At 32.2% G+C, this 19,258-nt stretch overlaps 1 protein-coding gene across 1 annotated transcript; it reads right to left on the bottom strand.

The window, feature by feature from the left end:
- Positions 1 to 3,639: 3,639 nt before the first annotated feature.
- LOC129224530 (histone chaperone asf1-like) lies at positions 3,640 to 19,192 on the bottom strand. The gene is given in 5 exon segments (XM_054858997.1): positions 3,640 to 3,926; positions 6,685 to 6,819; positions 6,821 to 6,862; positions 16,469 to 16,584; positions 18,900 to 19,192. Coding segments are annotated over 5 exon segments (600 nt in total). The 5' UTR covers positions 19,009 to 19,192; the 3' UTR covers positions 3,640 to 3,728.
- Between the last annotated feature and the right edge of the window lie 66 nt (positions 19,193 to 19,258).

The raw sequence follows: 19,258 nt of genomic DNA, 5'->3' as shown, positions 1-19,258 counted from the left end.
AAAAAACGAACTTTGTTCAACTGATTTTGTATTTTAACTGTTCAGTTAAACGATGAGCACATGCTGCCATCTAAGCTATTACGATTCAAGCAGCCTGAAATAACAAATTGTACAAATTTCCAAAAATAAAAACTTATCTTCAATACCTTATATATTATTTCTGTGGATTATTTTTCTGTCGGTGTGTGAGATCTTTCTTACTTCTTTTAGAAATTCCTCCCCGATTTTAAAGCTTATCGGGCCGGCTAATGATGAAAAAAAGATTTACAGTCTAAAAATCAATTTTTTGGAAACACCCCTTGCTGTTGCAAAACCTTGATGCAGCATGTAGTTCTTATGCAGATTTTTTTTAAAGAAAATTTTTAATACAATTTATTTATTTTAAATAAAGTTTAAAAGGACCAGGACTTAGTTTTTTGGTTAAATTGATAAGATTTTTTGGTAGAGTGTTCGGCTATAAATTAGCTGAACTTCAAGCCCACCCCGGCTGTCCGATATTATATAGCTAATTTAGATTAATATTACGCATTACATGTACTCATAACATACAACAGATACCACACATAAGGAAATAAAATAAATAAGACGGGAATGCTACTTGGAGTTTCAACTCCTTTATGCAGGATACAGTTATTATTCAGATAAGTTGACTATCAATCGAAGAGTGTTTTTTTTTTAAAAGCTTTGACTCCGTTCAGGCCACTAAGCATAAAAAGTATATTTAAAACTTCAGTTCTCAAGGGAATCCTTTTTCTGCTGAAAAACTTTTTCATTGTATGCTGAAATGTATAATGTAAATGAAAAAATACTACGCCAAATTGAAATTACGATTTTTACCCAGTAAACCTTCAACTGTTTATTCGAATACGATGTAAAACATCATTTTCTACTACTCTAATTTCGGGGGAGGGGGGAATGCATTTTGCCTACGTTCGAAAAATTACATTTAAACAAGAAGTTCCGTCTAGAACTAGACGAGCCTACTTTCCCGTATACCCATACTACTTTCTAGTACCTGATCAATATTCTCAAAAATAGCTAAAATCGCAAATTTTTTCAAACATATTTTTTTAAATATTTTAAGCTGATTTCTAGGAATAAAATATTCCTTACTTTTCTTCAAAAAAACGAACAAATAAAATAGCAGCACTTTTTAAACAAAGCAGCTAATACACTTCTTTCCATTAAAAAAAAAATTTTAACAGCTTTCAAAACGAAAAAATAATAAGTTCATTAAAATAAATACATCATATAAAAAAAAATCGTTTCTTTTTCCCCTGTTGCCAAAATTTTTTTAAACGAATTAATGCACTTACCAAAATAAAAAAAAACAATAAAATGTCAACTTAAAGAAATAATTTTCATTGTCAAAAAAAAAAATCGTCTGCGCATATTTTTCGAGTTTATTCACCGAAAACTAAATACCTAAATTAAAACTTTAGCGTGAAAATAAAAACAAATCATATCAACAATAATTATTTCACAGTTAAAACCACAGCAGCGGAGTCGGAGTCAATCTCATTTTGGGATAAAAGAGTCGGAGTCGAATATCCAAGAATCGGAGTCAGTCATTTGTCCTCCGTGTATAAATGTTTGCCAAAGCTACGAAGTCAGAGTCGAAGTCGGGGAGTCGGAGTCCGATTAATTGTCGGGAACAGGAGACAGAGTCGGTGTCAGGTGCCCCTAAATTCTCAGAGTCGGAGTCGGGAGTAGGTCGTCAAGAGCTATTTCCAACAAAGTTTGTTTGAAGTAAATCCGCCTTTAAGTTCGGAATCTATATTGACTTCCAGTTTCCCCTTAGGTGCTAATGTTAAGAGATTTGAACTGTTCAAAATTGAACGAAAACTTGTTCAAATCAAAAAGATATTTTCGATACATGTTTTTTATCAAAAGTTTTTCCCTACAAAGTTTGTTTGAAGCCACTTCGCTTCTAAGTTCAAGATTTATTTTTGATTTCAATTTCCCCGTAGGCGCTAATGTTAAGTTTTTTTGAACTGTTGAAAATTGAACGAAAAATTGTTCAAATCAAAAAATGAATTACGGGAATGAGATGTCCTCGCCGAGATCTTTCTAACAAAAAAAAAAAATTTGTTTGAATCGGACTATTCATTCAAAAGTTATTAGGGGGGGGGGACAGACAGACAGACATTTTTCCCCATCTCAATACCCTACTTTCCAATTTTTAATTTTTCAATATTTATCTAACTATTTTATTTATTTTTGACTTTTTTTTGTTTTTCGGGATATTTTTAAGATGTATTAAGCCTTCTTTCATGCTTTTTTCTTCTTTCTCTGATTTTTACTGGGAAAGTAGGCTAAAAATGGACTAAAAGAAAGATATATGCTGGCATTCAAGCCTTATCCGTTAAAGCAGCCTGCTATGCAAAATTGTATCAATTCTCAAAAAAAAAAAAAAAAAACTTATTTTTAATCTAATTTATTGTTTCTCTAGAATGTTTGTGTCAGTTGCTACGTGAGATCTTCCTCATTCCTTAATCATATTCCATATTTTTCGAATAATTTTTCAGTGTATCATGCTGGCTAATGACTTAACATAGACGCATGGTCCTTTTTTTAGCAAAAACCTTTTTTTGCTGTTTTTTATGACACATTGCTTCAATGAATAGCATTCGAAAACGAAGGCACAACTGCTCGGTTGGTTGGAGTGTTGTGCTGTTAATCAGAATGGCACCAGTTCAAATCCGTACCAGTAAATATCTCTTTAATGTTTCTTTTTTTTTCCCGTCAGACGCTCACATGGGCAGGACAATATTTGCCACAATCCGTTTTTTCACACGCACAACTACTGCTTTCTCACGAGTCACTCAGTCACTTTTAATGATATTTATATTTGCTTCGGAAATACGTACAACCAAAAGATGAGCAATGATCACATTATCACAACCTTGGATTTAACAAGGTTTTGTTGCTGATGTCTTCAAATTACATGCCTTCTTTTGCGTTTACTTTAATTCGTTAACTTTTTCGATTCTTCTTCAAAATGTTCTTTCTTTGAAATTTTTAAAGAGCGAAATGCCACATGAAACGATCCGAAGTAGTGCGGAGTTCTACACGGGTCGACTAGTAGAAAAATAAAACCAAAGGATGCAGACATCATTCAGGGGTCAAGTGAAAACAATAAGCAAATGTGGATTGCTCAAAAAAAAAAAAAAAAAAAAAAAGATATTATTCACATGAAATAGATGTCAAATTTTTTTGCTGTAGCTTAAAAAGAAAAAATTCGTTCCTTTCCTTGGGAATGCAAAATTTCCTAGACTTATCCAGGTTTTTGAAAAATTTCTCAAATTTTTCCAGCTTATTTGGGTTTTGTAGGCGAGTCAACACTGATTAATTTTAATATTAATACGACCCCTTATCACTAACAATTTAAATAGAGACTAAACCACCAACAGTTTGTTTTCCTAGTATGCAATGAGTTTTCCATAACAACATATTTCAAATCTTAAAAAAATATTTTACAGAAATCGACTACTTCTCACATTATTAAGATAATTAATACTTAAGTTTTTCTTGTAGTTCAACGGATATATGTGTTATCAAACCTCATAATATATGCTCCCATGAGAAATCAGTCACCATAAAGAAGGACAACACAAGTGAAGTAAATAACAAGAAAGAGGTTTATTCGATAATCTATGTACAAGGTGAAAATAAATTTAATTTGTAAAACAAGACATCACAACGGAACACAAACTAAAAACCGTCTCTCACATGACTTCCATCTCCATACTGTGGTTGGTGCTCTCCTGGAAGATCTGGTTGAGGGGACCATTGCTGTCTTCCACCTGAGCATCATGGGACTGGCCGTTGGACGTTGAGGGGAGGTCTTGGACCCCTGCGTTGTCATCCCAGTCGATCTTGAACCTCGTAACACGTGGGGACGTCGCCAGGATGTTCCTCTGCAGCTGATGAGAGGGAAAGAAGGTTTTTTAAGGCATGTTTGAAAATAACTTTGAAACAGACATTAAAAAGCGAAACTTCATTTAACATCAAAACGGTTCTTCAACCAATTCTGTTAGGTTTTTAAAACATGTCAGGTGCTCCTTTGAGGCATTTAATATCAAAACTAGCTCAATACATGATTTTTTCAGTAATTTGATACTTTTTGGTCGATAACAACAGGCTGAAAGGCAATTTGGAATGGACATTTCTCCAAAGGGTAGAAAACCGCTGTAAAAACCAATCAAATCCATATTTCTACTGAATGGTCATTATTAAAAGGCTCGGGGTAACATCAATGAGATTATTATAACAATCGTTAAATGGCTCACTTTTGATTTTGGGGCTAATGCAAGGCATAAAATTGAGATACTGCTTTAATTAACAGGGGTCTGGCCAGAGGAATTTTGGGTCCGTTAACGGACCTTTCACTAAAAATCTGATCGACCAAAACAGACCTTTCACAAACATCTGATCAACCAAAACAGACCTTTCAAAAACATCCGATCAACCAAAACAGACCTTTCACAAAATTCTAATAAACCAAAATGGATCCTTCACAAACTTCTAATAAACAAAAACGGATCCTTCACAAATTATTTATTGAAGGAGCAAAACTAAAATCAAAATAAGGCATATTTCCAAACCGCATAATTTTTGGAACTTTTTTTAAAGTTAAAAATAATGAGGGGTCAGCTTATAGAAAATCCCTGCTTATTTTTCAAAAAAAAACAAAAAAACCAGCATTCTTCTGATCCTTCTGCAAGCGATAAATAATTACTGCCAAATAAATATAATGCTTGTTGTTTGTTTCTTTGAAAGAAATTAACAACTAAAACTCAGTTTGGTTTCAAATAATTTTGCTTGTTTGTTTTATCATAGCTATTTTGCAGTGATGTTGTTGTAAACTTCTCTGAAAAGGCTTGGTGCGGTCCTAAGCACTTTTCTCCCCACTCATGATTTAATCAACAATAATAATTTTATCCGCTTTAGATAGGGTTACCTACTTCAAACTTATCGCCACTTAGAGTCTGGGTGACTTGCTTAGAAAATATTCTCATCATTTTGCTAGCTTGGCAATACTTTGAGTTTTTATGGGACGATATTTAACTGTTTTTTTGGGAGAAAATTATATGGGTTTGATCTTTGGATGCTAACAAGGATGATTAACTTAAAATAAACTTTTATTTTCTGTTCTTTTTTTTCTTTAGATGCCTACATTTTGAAAAATGCAATCTGTTTACATCCGATATGAGAATCATATTTTATTCTTTTTTCAAGCTAACTTCGCTTTATTACGATGGAAATAAATGAAAAATCTCTTTATTTTTGTTACAACACCTATTTCAACCCTTTAAAGTGAAATTCCATTTTCTTTTATGACTCAAAAATTAAAATGCTGAATCTAAGAATTTAATTTTTTGCTTCAACTGTGTCCACAGATTTTTATGATATGTTTATAATAGGACTCTAAAACAATTTTCTCAAAAATATTTCTTTTACAAGATGTTTTCATACTTTTGATGCCTTCACTTAGAGGATTGTGATCTCTTCACATCCGCTATGGGAATCGGATTTCTCGAATGTTTTATGTTTAGTATGCTTTGTTAAGAGGTAAACAAATAAAGCTGTTTTTATTTTTGTTAAAATCAAGGAGTTTATAAGTTTTAATCGAAGTTCTGTGCTCTTTAAGAGTGTCTTGGGTCAAAAAGTTAAATGCTGAACCTCTGCCTAAATTTTAGTTTTTTATTACAATTATTTTAAATACCATACATATAACATTTCTAGTACAATGTAACATAATGTAGAATGGTAAATAAATATTGATTCTAGAGGCGTGTCCATCCCCCCCCCCCCCCCAATACTAGAAAAGCACTCAAGAAGGATATTCTCAACAGAAAACAGGAAAACATTCAACTTCAAGTTTCAATGATGCAGTTTGCACCATCTCAAAATTCTAAAATTTGATTTTAACAAAAAAAATCTGCAAAATTTTTTGATTTTTCACAAAAAACGGACCTTGTGAAAAGTCTTGGACAGACCACCGACTAAAGTAGAATTTGAAAAGAAAATTTTAAAAAAAAGTGGTTCATTTATTTTGAAACTAGCTCAATTCATATTAGTTTAATGCATAAATAACTAGACAATGCTGCTAATTCAAAACAGAAAGGAAGCAATGTATCAGAAGTTTTCTAACAAAAAATAGTTCCTGTCGAAAAATTAAGTTGGCAAAATGAAATTTTCGGTGTCCCTCCTTTAACTTTTTTCTAAAAAGACACTGAAGCTGGCCAGGATACTAAACACTTCCTTTATGAATTCTTTTAAATACCATTTGGGATTCTTCCTTATTAAATCCACGATTAATCAACTTTGAGATGTGTTTTTTTTTTTTTTGGTAACAATTTCAAATTTTGAATTCTGTTAAGCAATAACAGTTTTTTCTTTACACATTTTCATTCGCAATTACTTATTTGTTACACCAGTCCAATCTATATGAAATTCTTTCAGATTTTTCAGTCATGCTTCAATTTATAGGTGATGCTATCAAACTTTCAATTTTCAGTCACGGAGTAACATATTCAATTTTTAAAAAACATAAAATTTTCTTTAAAAAAAATCCATTCTGTATCTATTAAATACATTATTTTTTTTTATTCTGCAATTAAATATTTTTTTCTACAGGAAGTAATCTGGGCAGTAGAGGATTAAATAGAAAAAACATACCTTGTCAAATTGAGGCACGGTGGGTGGGTTTTCCCTCATTTCTGGATCTGCATATTCGTTGTTGACATAATAGCCCACACGGATGAATTCTTTTGAACGGTAGGAGCATGTGAGGAGCACAACAGTCACCCCCACCCGCGTCCTGCACGGGAATCTTTTGGGGATCTGGGGGGTCTGCCTGTGAGTGAGAGAAAACAAAACATTTAAAAACTTTACATTTGAGTCATTTTAAGAACATAGTCATGAATAGAGATTGGAATGGTCAGAAGAAGGGGGGAAAAAGACCATGTTAGGGGAAAAAGGTCCCCCCTCCCCAAAACAAGGACAAATTCATGCATTTGTCTAGAAATTGAAGATTTTCTTTCGGCTTTAATTTTCTTTTTCTCCTAATAATGAATCTCCTAATAATTTGAAGACATTCTCAAGAACCTCATGCCACTAGAAATTTCCAGAGATTCAAGCAGTTGTTCGTATAGAATTAAAGTTGGGGTGTAATAAGACCATAAAGAGACCTAAATAAGATGTAAAACTGTCAGTCAACTAAAATTATTTCTTAAAAATTTTCGGCAAAAACAAGGAGGGTCTCCCCAATCTTATATTGCCGCCAACAGCGAAAATATCAAGTTTTATGCAAGTTGAGGGCCACAGCCATGAGGCCAGTATGGTTGTTAATACGTCATTAGTAAATGTATGCTTCATATATAAGAGGTTATTGCCGCACAATAAACAAAATTGAGGCATGTTACGGATAGAAACTCGAGAATCATCTTATGAAGTACACTTTGTAATTTTTTGACGTTATTTCCACCAGAATTAGTGGAGTTAGAAGCTGCTGTTCATGGGCGGTCGCCATCAGAGTTTGTTGATGGTGGGCATCATTGAAGCCATAATTTCTGTAATCATTACAATTTTGCTTTCTTGTAAACAACAAATTAGCCCAAATTAAAAAAGAAAAAAATTGCATGGCTTAAAATTTGGAATTTTTTTTTTAATTATGCAAAACTATACATATATATTGATAGTATGCTGTCTTTTAAATAATAGAAAAATATAATAGAAAACTTTGTTTTATTCTTTTTTACTTGTAGAAATGCTAGCATATAAATAAAAGCTTGCATTTATTTAAGGTTTTAACAGATATTTCAATTCTTTTTATCATTTTCAATTTCCCACAGCCCACAAATTAGATGAAATTAATACTTTATAATGTGACGACAAATGCTATAAAACTTCCATATGATTAAACACTCAATACAAACTGAATCATTAGACACCATAATTACAAAATGACATTATCAGTGTTGCCAACCTTGGAGAAACAATTTGAGGAGCACCTGTGGTGAAATTTTGAGAAGCATTTAAGTTTTGCAGCTGGGTATATTGTATAAAAAACAATTTAAAAAAAAAATTAAAATGAATCAAAATTCTGAGCTTTGATGGTCATTTTAAGCATTAGCATACAAATAATGACTTTAAAATTAATAAAACAGCTTTAAACACTATGTCCATGCTTGGAGAGTATATGCATCTTTAATTTCCTTACATGCATTTGCATATCATAATAAAATAGCACAATACAATTAAAATAAATTAAAATTCAGTAAAATCTTCAAAAGCTATATCTCCGGTAAGCATTAAAACTAAATTGGACATTTATGATGTTGGCTTGAATGGGTGTGGCAGTCTTCAGAAAAAAAAAAATCTATATAAGAAGGGTTGAAAATAATAGTCTAGAAAAAGGTATTAATGTCTAAGCAGTAGAATGGCATAGCAGATAAAAATTAGAGTGTTAAAGAATCGGATGCAATTATGCAATTGGATTTCAAAAGCTACATCTAACGATTGCACAATTGCACACAGTCGCTCTCCAGCATTCCCCTACTAACAGCAAGTTACTTCTTTCTTTCTACCCAAGAAAGAACTATTGCCTCAGCAAAAATCTTGATGGGAAGGTTGGGGAAGAAGGGAGGTTGGGGGGGTATTTGCGCAATCGTTTGAAAGTGACTGTGAAATGGATGTGGCAAAACAATAAGTGTACAAGTCTTCAGCAAAAAATAAAATACAAGAAGGGTTGAAAATAGTCGTCTACAAAAAGTTGTAAAGGTCTGAGTGGTAGGATGGCATAGTAGACAGAAATGAGCAAGTGTTATGGAAGTGGTGCAATCAGATTTTGAAAATGCGTAAACACTGATGATTGCTACATCATTCTCAAGCCTTTCGCTCTCCCCACTCAGGAAACTAAGTTCCTCTATTCTTTCTACCTTAAAAAGAACACGAAAGTCAGCAAAAATCAAGGTGGGGGGAGAGATCTATTGATTGAATTGAAACCCCTTGGCCAGGAAATGGAAAAAATTAAAAAAAAAAGGAAAATTGCGAATTTGCCGAAGATTTTCATCCCTGGTACCGACGACGTAAACGATACTGTGTTGTTATTCTTTAACACCGATATCGATTTCGCGACATTGTGACGATATCGTATGTATGCCGCATTATGACGATTCCCGCATTTTGTATCGTAAACGGCATTGCATCTGCATCATTTAGCCCAGTGCTTCTCAACCTTTTTTACTTTGCGGCACACTTAAGAAATTTCTAGATCAACAGGGCGCACTGAACTTAATTTCGCAATTGTAATATAGAATTTTTTTTATCATTCACTGATAAAAAGATGGGGGGGGGAGCTTTTTTCATATGAATAAAACAATAACAAATGTAGTGCATTTTAATTTATTTAGAAAGCAGAAATATTTTGAATGTATTGAGGTTGATAATGAACAACAAAACTATAGCTATTTTCAGAAAATTATGCTTCATATGTTTCAAAGCATTTCTGTCAAACATGTCATAAAAGTGCACACTGAAATTAAACGATTTATCAAATAATGTTTCAAGAAAGAAGCAAGCAAGAAATTAAAACCAAGCTCCCAACTTCCGTTTGACACTAATTTTTGCAAAGACGTTTGATGTTCGGCTTTATGTTGGAAAGAGCTACACTAGTATTCTTGATCCAGGCTCTTTAGGGATGATCTCTTACAAGTGCGAGGGCTGAGTTGGCAAAAATACGTAGTTGAAAATGATAGCAGCACATCAATAGCAAGACAAGAGATAGTGAGATACTCATTTTTAACCAGCATCCAAAATTTGTCCAGAGGCACTTCGTTCAACTTAAGTTTAAGAGTACGGTCACTCTTGAGGTCCATAAATTATTCTCGCGTCTCAAAGAAAGGTCTAACTAATGCATATGCAGATGAAGAGAATGCATCGCGAATCCAGCCATACTGTTCCATATTACTATTCTTAAAATAGTGCTGGAACGTGTCCTAAAGTATGACTAAATGTTCTGTCACCACATTCAGCAGCTTTTCTTCCATGTCATTTTCTTCACATACCATGTTGACGGTCCGTTTGAAGATGTCCAATGAGCCACAAACTACTTCTCTCCACAGCTGAATTTTTTATTTGAACCCGTTTTGCCCCCCGTCCATAGATGTAACCCTAATTCTCTTCTTGTCCTTGCATCTTTCGATTCAATTTGTTAAGGTTTTCAAAAGTGTCAGCCATGTACGCTAGTTTTGCCAGCCAATATTTGTCTTGCAATAAACTGGCGTACTGCATTTTGTTTTTTAAAATCAAAACTTACCTCAATTCAAAAATTCTTGATAGCACCTCACCACATGAAAGCCAGCGAATCTCTGTATGAAGAAGTTGGGAGTCGTGATCTGCCCCCATTTTTTCACAAAGTATGGAGAAAAGGCGAGAATTACGCGGCCTTAGTTTTATGAAATTCACGATTTTCATGACTTCAGCCAAATCTCTTCAGCTCATCAGGTAAGTTCTGGCATGAGAACTTCACGATGGAGGAAACAGTGTATGGTTTTAATTTCTATTTTACCAAGTCTCAGAACTGAGCTTTGAGAAACTACGATAAAAGGAAATTAGTATCGGAACTGGAAAAAAGGAAAACAAAAGTTAAAGCTGGGGCTAAAATTCCTAGAGTAGGGGACAATACTCCCTTTTGCAAAAGATTTAGAAAGAATTCTATATAATTAGTTGATTTCCTGGAAATTAAAATTAGTTTTCAAAAACTGAAAGTAATAGGATCACAAGAAGTTTAAAAGAGGTGGGGCAGCAAATCCCACCTCTCCCCTTGTTGCGTATGTCTTACTGCACATGATCGACAGGGTGAATCGAGAAGTTACAGAACGACACAAACGCTATTCGGTCGTAACTCTACTGCGGCACAACGGGTTCCTTATCGCGGCGCACTGGTTGAGAAGCCCTGGTTTAGCCAACAAGTTCTGATATCTCCCTATATCCTCACACCGATGATGATGACGTGACCGAGATATGCCTTCCTTGAAAATTGGTTTTTAAAACCTAAAAACTGCGCAGGGCTCATAGCAAGTGGAAAAAAATATATAGGAGTTTAACAGGAAAAATATAGGAGTTAGATAGCAAAATATATAGGAGTTTGGTAGCAAAATATATAGGATTTTAAAAGGAAAAATATAGGAGTTTGATAGAAAAACAATAGGAATTTCAAAAACATATAGCATCTAATATGTTTGTAGCCCTAAAAAAATATGAAAAAAACATAAAAAAACAGAGATCCAGTATAAATACAATTCCAGAATGCATGAAGTCATAGCAATGAAAAGAGTCAAAGAAGAGAGAGCAAATGAATTTTTGTACCCACGGTTACTTATATGAATCCTGTTCGTTTAAGACAACTTTGATTCAACTAAGCAAAATTGTGTGTGCATGTTTTTTTTTTTTTTTTTTTAACGTGGAATTCACCATACAATTTCAGAGAACTTTATTAAATTTTTGGCCAAACATGATATCATAAGAAGTATACCGCCAAATAATCCGTTCTCTGATTCTTTAAAGAATTTTTTACCAAAAGAGCATGAAAAAGCAATTACAAAATTCAGATTTTAGCTTACGTACTTCGGAAAATACATCTCTTATTGATTGCTAAAACTAAGTAATAATTAATTCGGACATTCTTTCTTCAATGTCTTAAATCTACCCATAGTTCTCAATATTGGTACGTCATTACTTCAATGCTAACACTAACGATGAAAAGTTGAAAAGTCCATTCAACTCCATGTTTCTCTCGTCTTACTGGTTTTGTAGGACATATCAAGAGAGAATCGTTGCAAAAAGTGTGCAACACTCTGCCTCCCCATCGTTTCACTATTTACAGAAAAAGAAACTAATTTTTTTAAACGAAGGCAAAGAAGAAGAAAAATTGATCAAAAGTTTTTTCATTTTTGGGTAGAATTTAACATTCAATGAAGAAAATATAGGAGTTAGTAAGAAAATATAGGAGAATATCTGACAAATTTGAAAATATAGGAAACATAGGAGATATAGGAGGACTATGAGCCCTGACTGCAGAAATAAAGTAGAAAATCGCTGATCTGCGGAAGATTTTCATCCTACGAACCCAATCGTGATCAAAAAAGTTGAAAATTGCACGTTTTTGAGGTGTTTGATTCAAGGTTCGTTTGTATAAATCAGCTTGTTTAAATCATGATTAAAATCAAGTGATTTTTTTAACAAAATCATTGATTAAAACCAGTTAATTTTATTTTTATAAATTAATTTCAAATTTTTAGAATGTGTTGAACTACACTATACTGCCTCATTAATCTTAACTTTAACAGACAAAACTACATAGATGCCCGTTTCTGTGTGTGTAACAGATTTTCAGAATCTTGCAATATTGCTGTTGCTCCAAAATTAGTTCAGAACAAAATAAAAATCTTCAGTTTTGCTTATATCATGACCAGTCTTGCATAATATATACGAATGATGCACAAACGAGAAATCTTTTGGCTCTGCAGAAATTTTTTTCCACTGCTAACGTTAAATTATAATTTTTTTTAAAAGGGAATTTAAAAAATAATCCCAGTTTATTTCTATTATAGCCTTTCTCCAAAAGCTTTTTAAAGCACATGTGTGAAAAAAAATAATGGTTTTGGAAGTTTTCTTCAGTTGGTGAAAAAAAAGCAAACTATATCAGAGTTCGTACTCAGTTTCAGAAACAAACTGAAGGAGTTTTGAAGGAATAAAATGAGATTTTGAAGGAGTACTAATGGAGTGTCATTAAATGATTTTACATTTTTTCAATATATTTGATCATCAGCACCCTTTAACACAAAGTGTCACACTTCATCCCGAACTTCTCCTCTTGTCATGTCATATTTTTTACAAACATATTGTTACAATAACTGTGTGATGTCACTTTTTGTCACCCTCCCTCTTCCCCTTGTCACAATTTCATGAGCCCCTCTCCTCCTCAAAGCATGACATCACTTGTGGATGACCCATTTTACAATATCATAACTGCAATTAACTAAACAATTGTTTTTTTAACGCAATCACTTAATGTAGTACATTTACTTATGTAGTTTTAAATATTTAAATAATAATTAGACAACTTGACTTTTGCTGCTGAGAGTGTGGTGGAGGAAAAAAACAATCATAAAACTTGGAAAAATAGCCAAGCACCATTTAAGCATGTTTTACTTCACTTATGAAATGTCTTAGTCTTCTAATAAAAATTTCACCTTCAACTTTTATGAATTAACTATGATCAATTTGTAAATCGAAAAAAATAAATGCACGAAATTATTACATTAAAATCGCCTCAGTGACAAAGTTAGTTGTCAATTGAAGTATTTTAAGTTTCTGTTATAGAGGAAGATTATGTAGTCTAGAACTCTCTAAAAAAGAAGGAGTTTTGAAGGAGTTAAAACCAAAATAAAAGAGTTTGAAGGGCCCCTTCAAAAATTTTTTATAAATGAAGGAGTATTGGAGGAGTTTTGAAGGAGCGTACAAACCCTGTTACTCATGACCCCCGGACCGTCAGAGGGTTAATGTCACCAAAGTTAATAAAACTTATTTATTAAAAATGAGACAAAAAAGGTAAGTAAAAAAAATATGAAATTTTTATAATATTAAATGGATTTTTGCTACAAACAAAAATTATTTATGAGAAATATAAAAATACCTTTGCTTAAAAAATACAACATTAAAAGCACAAATGTGCAGGAACACTGTAGACACGTGTTTTGGCGTTACAAGGTATGCCTTTTTCAATGCACAAAGTGTGAGCCTATAGATTTAAAGATATCCAACAAAAGTCGGATATTTTTGTAGGATGTCTTTACATTCATTATCTCACACTTTATGCACTGAAAAAGGCGTTCCTTGCAACGTAGAAACACTTGTCTGCAATGTTCCAGCTTATGTTTTATTTGCTGTTAGTGGCGAACTGGAATAGATTGATATAATTTGTTTTAATTCCAACTTGATTAATCATACCTTTTCTTTATTTGCTTATTTTTAATTTTAAAAATACCTTTTTATAAAAAAATTGACACAAGATTTTTTTTAATAACTCCTAATTAAATTTCAATGGAATTTGCTTTAAAAACTATCATACAGACAAGGAGGTCTATAATACTATTCCAATGCGTTCAAAATTCATCACATGTTTATCCGTGTTTCTTCTTAAAATATAATTGATACTCGGCTGAGTAGAGACAGGCCAAGTACTCGACCAAAGTGCTACTCGGTACGTATCTATTTGTAACAGTATCAACACAACACCTCATTATCAACTGTAATACAAATATAGTAGGGAAATAGTTATCAGAAATGGTTAAGCCAGACCTGTATTCTTAATACCTGTTCGCTAACATTAAAAATACAACTGTAAAATATTTTGTCTCTTCCATTATTCAAAATTAATTGCAATAGAATAACTATATTGAGAATCATACAATATTTTAAAAACAATCAAGATCTAAGATTATATACAATGAAGAAATTTTACCTTTTATAAATCTTTTTTTAAATTGGTAGTCATAACTGTTCTAGAAACAATCACTGCTATGAGAGGGGATGGGTCTATTTTAATGAAACTTTGAATTTTTTTTTCACAATTAAAACATTTGCTTAGAATTTAATTGTTCAAAATCTGTCACACTTAGTGATGTGGATCGGGTAAATACCCAGCGGGTAGGTAAATATTTTTTGGGTATTTATTTACCCGGATATTTACACAAGGCCTGGGTAAATAACCAAAAACTGGGTACTTTACAAAAAAAAATGCAATAAGTGAATGGGATTTTTTTTTTAAATTTAAATATAAAATAATTGGTAAAACTGACATATACAGTAAACTGACACATATGTATTACACAGTTTATAATATTTTTTATAGAAAGACTTGATGAAATTATGAAAGAAACATATCGTGAACCAAAGAATCTTTCTTTTCAATGTCATAATTGGAGAAGTATAAGCAATTCAATGGTGAACTTCAGAATTTCAAAATCACAATCTAGGTTAGTTATATACAAAATGAATAAAAAAGGAAGCATGAGGGATGTTTGGAAGAATAAACTCAGAAATTATTACGACTGTGATGTTATTTATTTATTTATTTTATTGCTGTTTAAGTGATAACGTGGCAAAAATAGAAACAATTTTCACATTAGTAAGCAAAAAGGAGAAAAAATTCAAAATATTATTTTCTGTTGCCTTGAAAACTTGCATTTGCTCTCCGGTACTTCATGATAAAGATTTATTCAAATTATTTTTGATACACGCAATTAGTGATATAGGGTGGGAAGGTAAATATTTTTTTGAGTATTCATCCGAAGGCAGGGTAAATCCTCTAGTAATTGCGCATTTTGCAAAAAAATTTTGGGTGGTATCAAAAGGTGATGATTTTCTTTTTAAAACATAAATCATAAAATGAAAGATTAAAAATATAAAAATTTATGTATCATAGTTTTGTTAATTAAAGGCTTAATGAAATCTTAACTGTCAGAATTTAGAATGAACTATTCTAAAACTTAAATGGGATGTTTGTTTTTTTTTGTAACAAGTTAAGCTTTTTACTTTTGTAGAATGACTTTTTATACCTGATATTTGGCTATCAACATTGAGTAAGCACGTCCAACACATTTAATGTGAATATCATATTAGATTGCTAAGTTTTTTCACACAATAATTCTTTAAATATGTGATCAAAATACAATTTTTGGGCAAAAACTTATTGTTTTGTATATGGTTGGTTATATATACATAGTGGAATACATACAGAAAAGTATTTTAGTTGAATATACATTTTTGAAAGAAATACCCAGGTAAATACCCATTTTGGGTATTTACCCAGGTATGCACCCTGGGTATTTACCCATAAAAATAAATACCCAGGTATTTTACATTACTAGTCACACTCTGTTTCTATATGTTGAATACTTTAAAACTTTTATGTGTTTTTTCAATGCCAAGTCACACATACTGTTGGCATTTTTCGGTAGTTTTGATTAAACTTTCATCCCCTAGTGTAAAATTATTTCCTTATTAACACAAAATACAAAACATATTGAAGAAAAATACGAATATATTTTTAGAATTCACTTTTATCATGTGCAAAAAACATTGTTACAGAGAAGTAAATGCAATCTGAATTGTATACAAATACAAACCACAGACTGAAAGAACAGTATTTTAACTTTATAATAAAATACGACATTAAAAAATATTACCTTTAAATTACAAGATAAAAAATTATGAAAAATCAACACTTTTTACTTTTAGCGTTCAGCAGTCGTCAAATTGAAAATAAAATTCTGGTTAACTAGTTTCTGAATTAGAGGATCCAACCGTTGAGTTTAAGCACTAATCCGTTTTATTAAGTCAAAACCATTTTTTTTACTCATAGAAATACTTTTAGATAATATCACAGTTTATTCACCTGAAAGACAAACATATGCCTTCCCTCTGGGACTGGTCCCACAAACACACTGTCCAAGATCTGATCATGAGCTTCACTCTCTGCAGATCCCACATAGATTATTTTCCACTCCAAATCTGTCAAAAATTAAAATAGATACATAAAATGAAATAAAATTAACAAACTACAAGTATTTTTAAGACAAAATGCTTTTGAGAATTTTTGACCATGAGTTTTTTTTAACATATGTTTGACTATCTATAAGTACATATATATCTGGTACATCGTAAGACATAATACATTGTCTTACAGAAATTTACCTTGATTTCACTGGTTCAATACTCAAATGCAAGACATTTAGGTGTTGGCAAATGCAAGACCAGCACAGAAAAAAAAAATGTATCCAAGTTCTCGAAAGTAGAATGACTGAAAAGTAAGATGTGCATCGTACGCCACAGCAAAAGCACCTTTGCTTCAGAACAATTTGTGCATCAACCACAAGTCGCGACATTTTCAAGAAAGAAAAGCCATGATCAGATTATTGCGAAAGAAAGGGGGGGGGGGGGGGTAGTTGCCAAGGGATTGAACCTCAAGCAACTTTGCATTAGAATTTGCATATTTATCAAACTCGCATAACACTTTCAACCAGCTGAAAAATGTTACTAAAGTACAAAAGCACAGAAAGAAATTTGCAAAAGGTGATCACGCTAAGAACAGCCAACTGTGTTCTTGAAAATGTACAAATAGATGCAGTCTGAATTTGATTTTAATATAAACCCCCAGTTAATAAAATACATTAAATTAATTACATGATAAAAACATTTGAAGTAAGAGAGAACAACTGGAACTCTCATTAAGAATCAGGGATGTAAGCAGGATTTTCTCAAGGGATCCATTTTTTCCCAATCATATATTTTAACACTTTTTGCCCCTCCTCTCAAACAAATTTGGAAGTAAAATTTTTTGCTTTAACAATTCTGTTTTCATTATTCACATAATAAACTAAAAAATACGGAAAATGATTTAATAAACTTCAACTATTTTAGAATTTTTTTTACCAAAAGTAGGCTATTGTTAGGAACAATTTTAAACTTTAGGGGAGGGATCTGGACCAGCAGACCATTCAATTTCTGATACTACTCGGAACTGAATTTCTAAATATATGCAGAGTAGACCTCAGGTGTCTAATTTAAATTTTCATACCATTTTTAACATCAAAATACCAGCAAATTTTATTTTTTATCATTACTTTTCTTGTTATTAAATAAGATTTAAATCTATCAATCTCCTGAAAATGAAATGTTTCAGCATATTAATAGTTGCAGATGCTCAAAAAGATGTGTTGGGGAGGGGGGGGGGGGGTGAAGCAGCTCTGCCTATGGGGTGCACAGTAATTAATTCGGCTTCTGACACTACTGATTTATTAACATTCTGCTGTAAGGCCAAGGTCAACCAATAAAAATAGGAGAAGATTGCAGTGAAGTTACCTAACCTTTTCCAATCACATTAATTCAGACTGCATACTCTATGCTTTGCCATACTTTTTTTGCACACAACTTCATTTTTAAAGACAAAATTAAAATTTTGAAATAAAAGTAAAAAATATTATACAATGCCAACAGTGCTGGAGTTTTTATTTCTTTGAGCTGGGGCAGATCTTTGAAAGGCAGCCACTATCCATTTTTAAAATTTTCATGATGTTTGAACGAAAAAAAACAGAAATAAGGTGAATTTGCCGCCCAGACACGGGTTTTACTCCCTCATATCTGGCACTGACGGTCAAACACTACTGAATTATTAAAATTAATATGCTTGTAAATTTTTCCAGCGAGAGAAACAAGAAAGATTTAATTATTTTTAAAGCATTCTCAAAATGTCATTTATAAACTACCCTACAAAATAAAAAGCAAATAAATTTACCCCAATCTTAGGAAATGTAACATGTCAAAACATTTCAGTGCTATTCCGTTAATATCATTTGTTCTCAATCAAAACTTCACGCTACAAATGTTTTTCCCTATCCCAAAAAAACTCGTGGACATTTATTTACAATTCGTTTTAATTTATTCACAGAAGAGGAAAACGTAAGTAAAAATTTGCGTCAATTGTTTACCCATCTCACATTTTCCTCCTTTCCCCATAAATACACAAAACGAAAACACCATTAAGAAATAAAACTTGAAAGTTTTGACAGTGGGCGGGCAACATCTGTTAGATTATCACAAACTACATGAACTTAAGCAAAGACTTAAAAAACATTTTTTGAATTCGTGTGGATAAATTTTTGTATTGTTAAGTTTAAACAGTAGCAACAGCCTTAAGATTTAGCAATTCGAAGAAATTCTAAGTGAAACGGAATTAGTCATGACATTTATTAGCTGAATTGTGTCTAGCTGCACACATTGCAATAACAATGAAAGTACTTTGTAGAGGACATAAAATGATTACCTACCTTCTTTTAAGTCTTCAATACATTCGAATGTGACTTCAAATTGAAAGGGGTTAAAAAAGGGTGACGGATTATCTAGAACAACCACGTTACAAACATGGACTTTAGCCATCTATTCTAGTTAGTCTGAAAGAATGAGCAATAATAAACTTTAAAATTAAAATTGCGTCTTTGTTTTGCAAGTGGGAGCACTAAAACATTAAAAGAGTTAGAAACAAAAGAAAAATAAAGAATAAAAAAGTTTTAAATGCCCACGAAGTTTTGGACGCGAAATCTTAGAAAATTGGCGGGAGCTGAAGTACGATTCTTGTTGCCAAATTGTAGACTCTTAATTCGAATTTCAGTAGGACACATTGAATAAT

The sequence above is a fragment of the Uloborus diversus genome, chromosome 6, assembly GCF_026930045.1.
Source record: "Uloborus diversus isolate 005 chromosome 6, Udiv.v.3.1, whole genome shotgun sequence".
NCBI classification, from domain to species: Eukaryota; Metazoa; Arthropoda; class Arachnida; order Araneae; family Uloboridae; genus Uloborus; species Uloborus diversus.
Note: the sequence above shows the minus strand (reverse complement) of the source record. Positions and strands in the feature narration are given on the sequence as shown.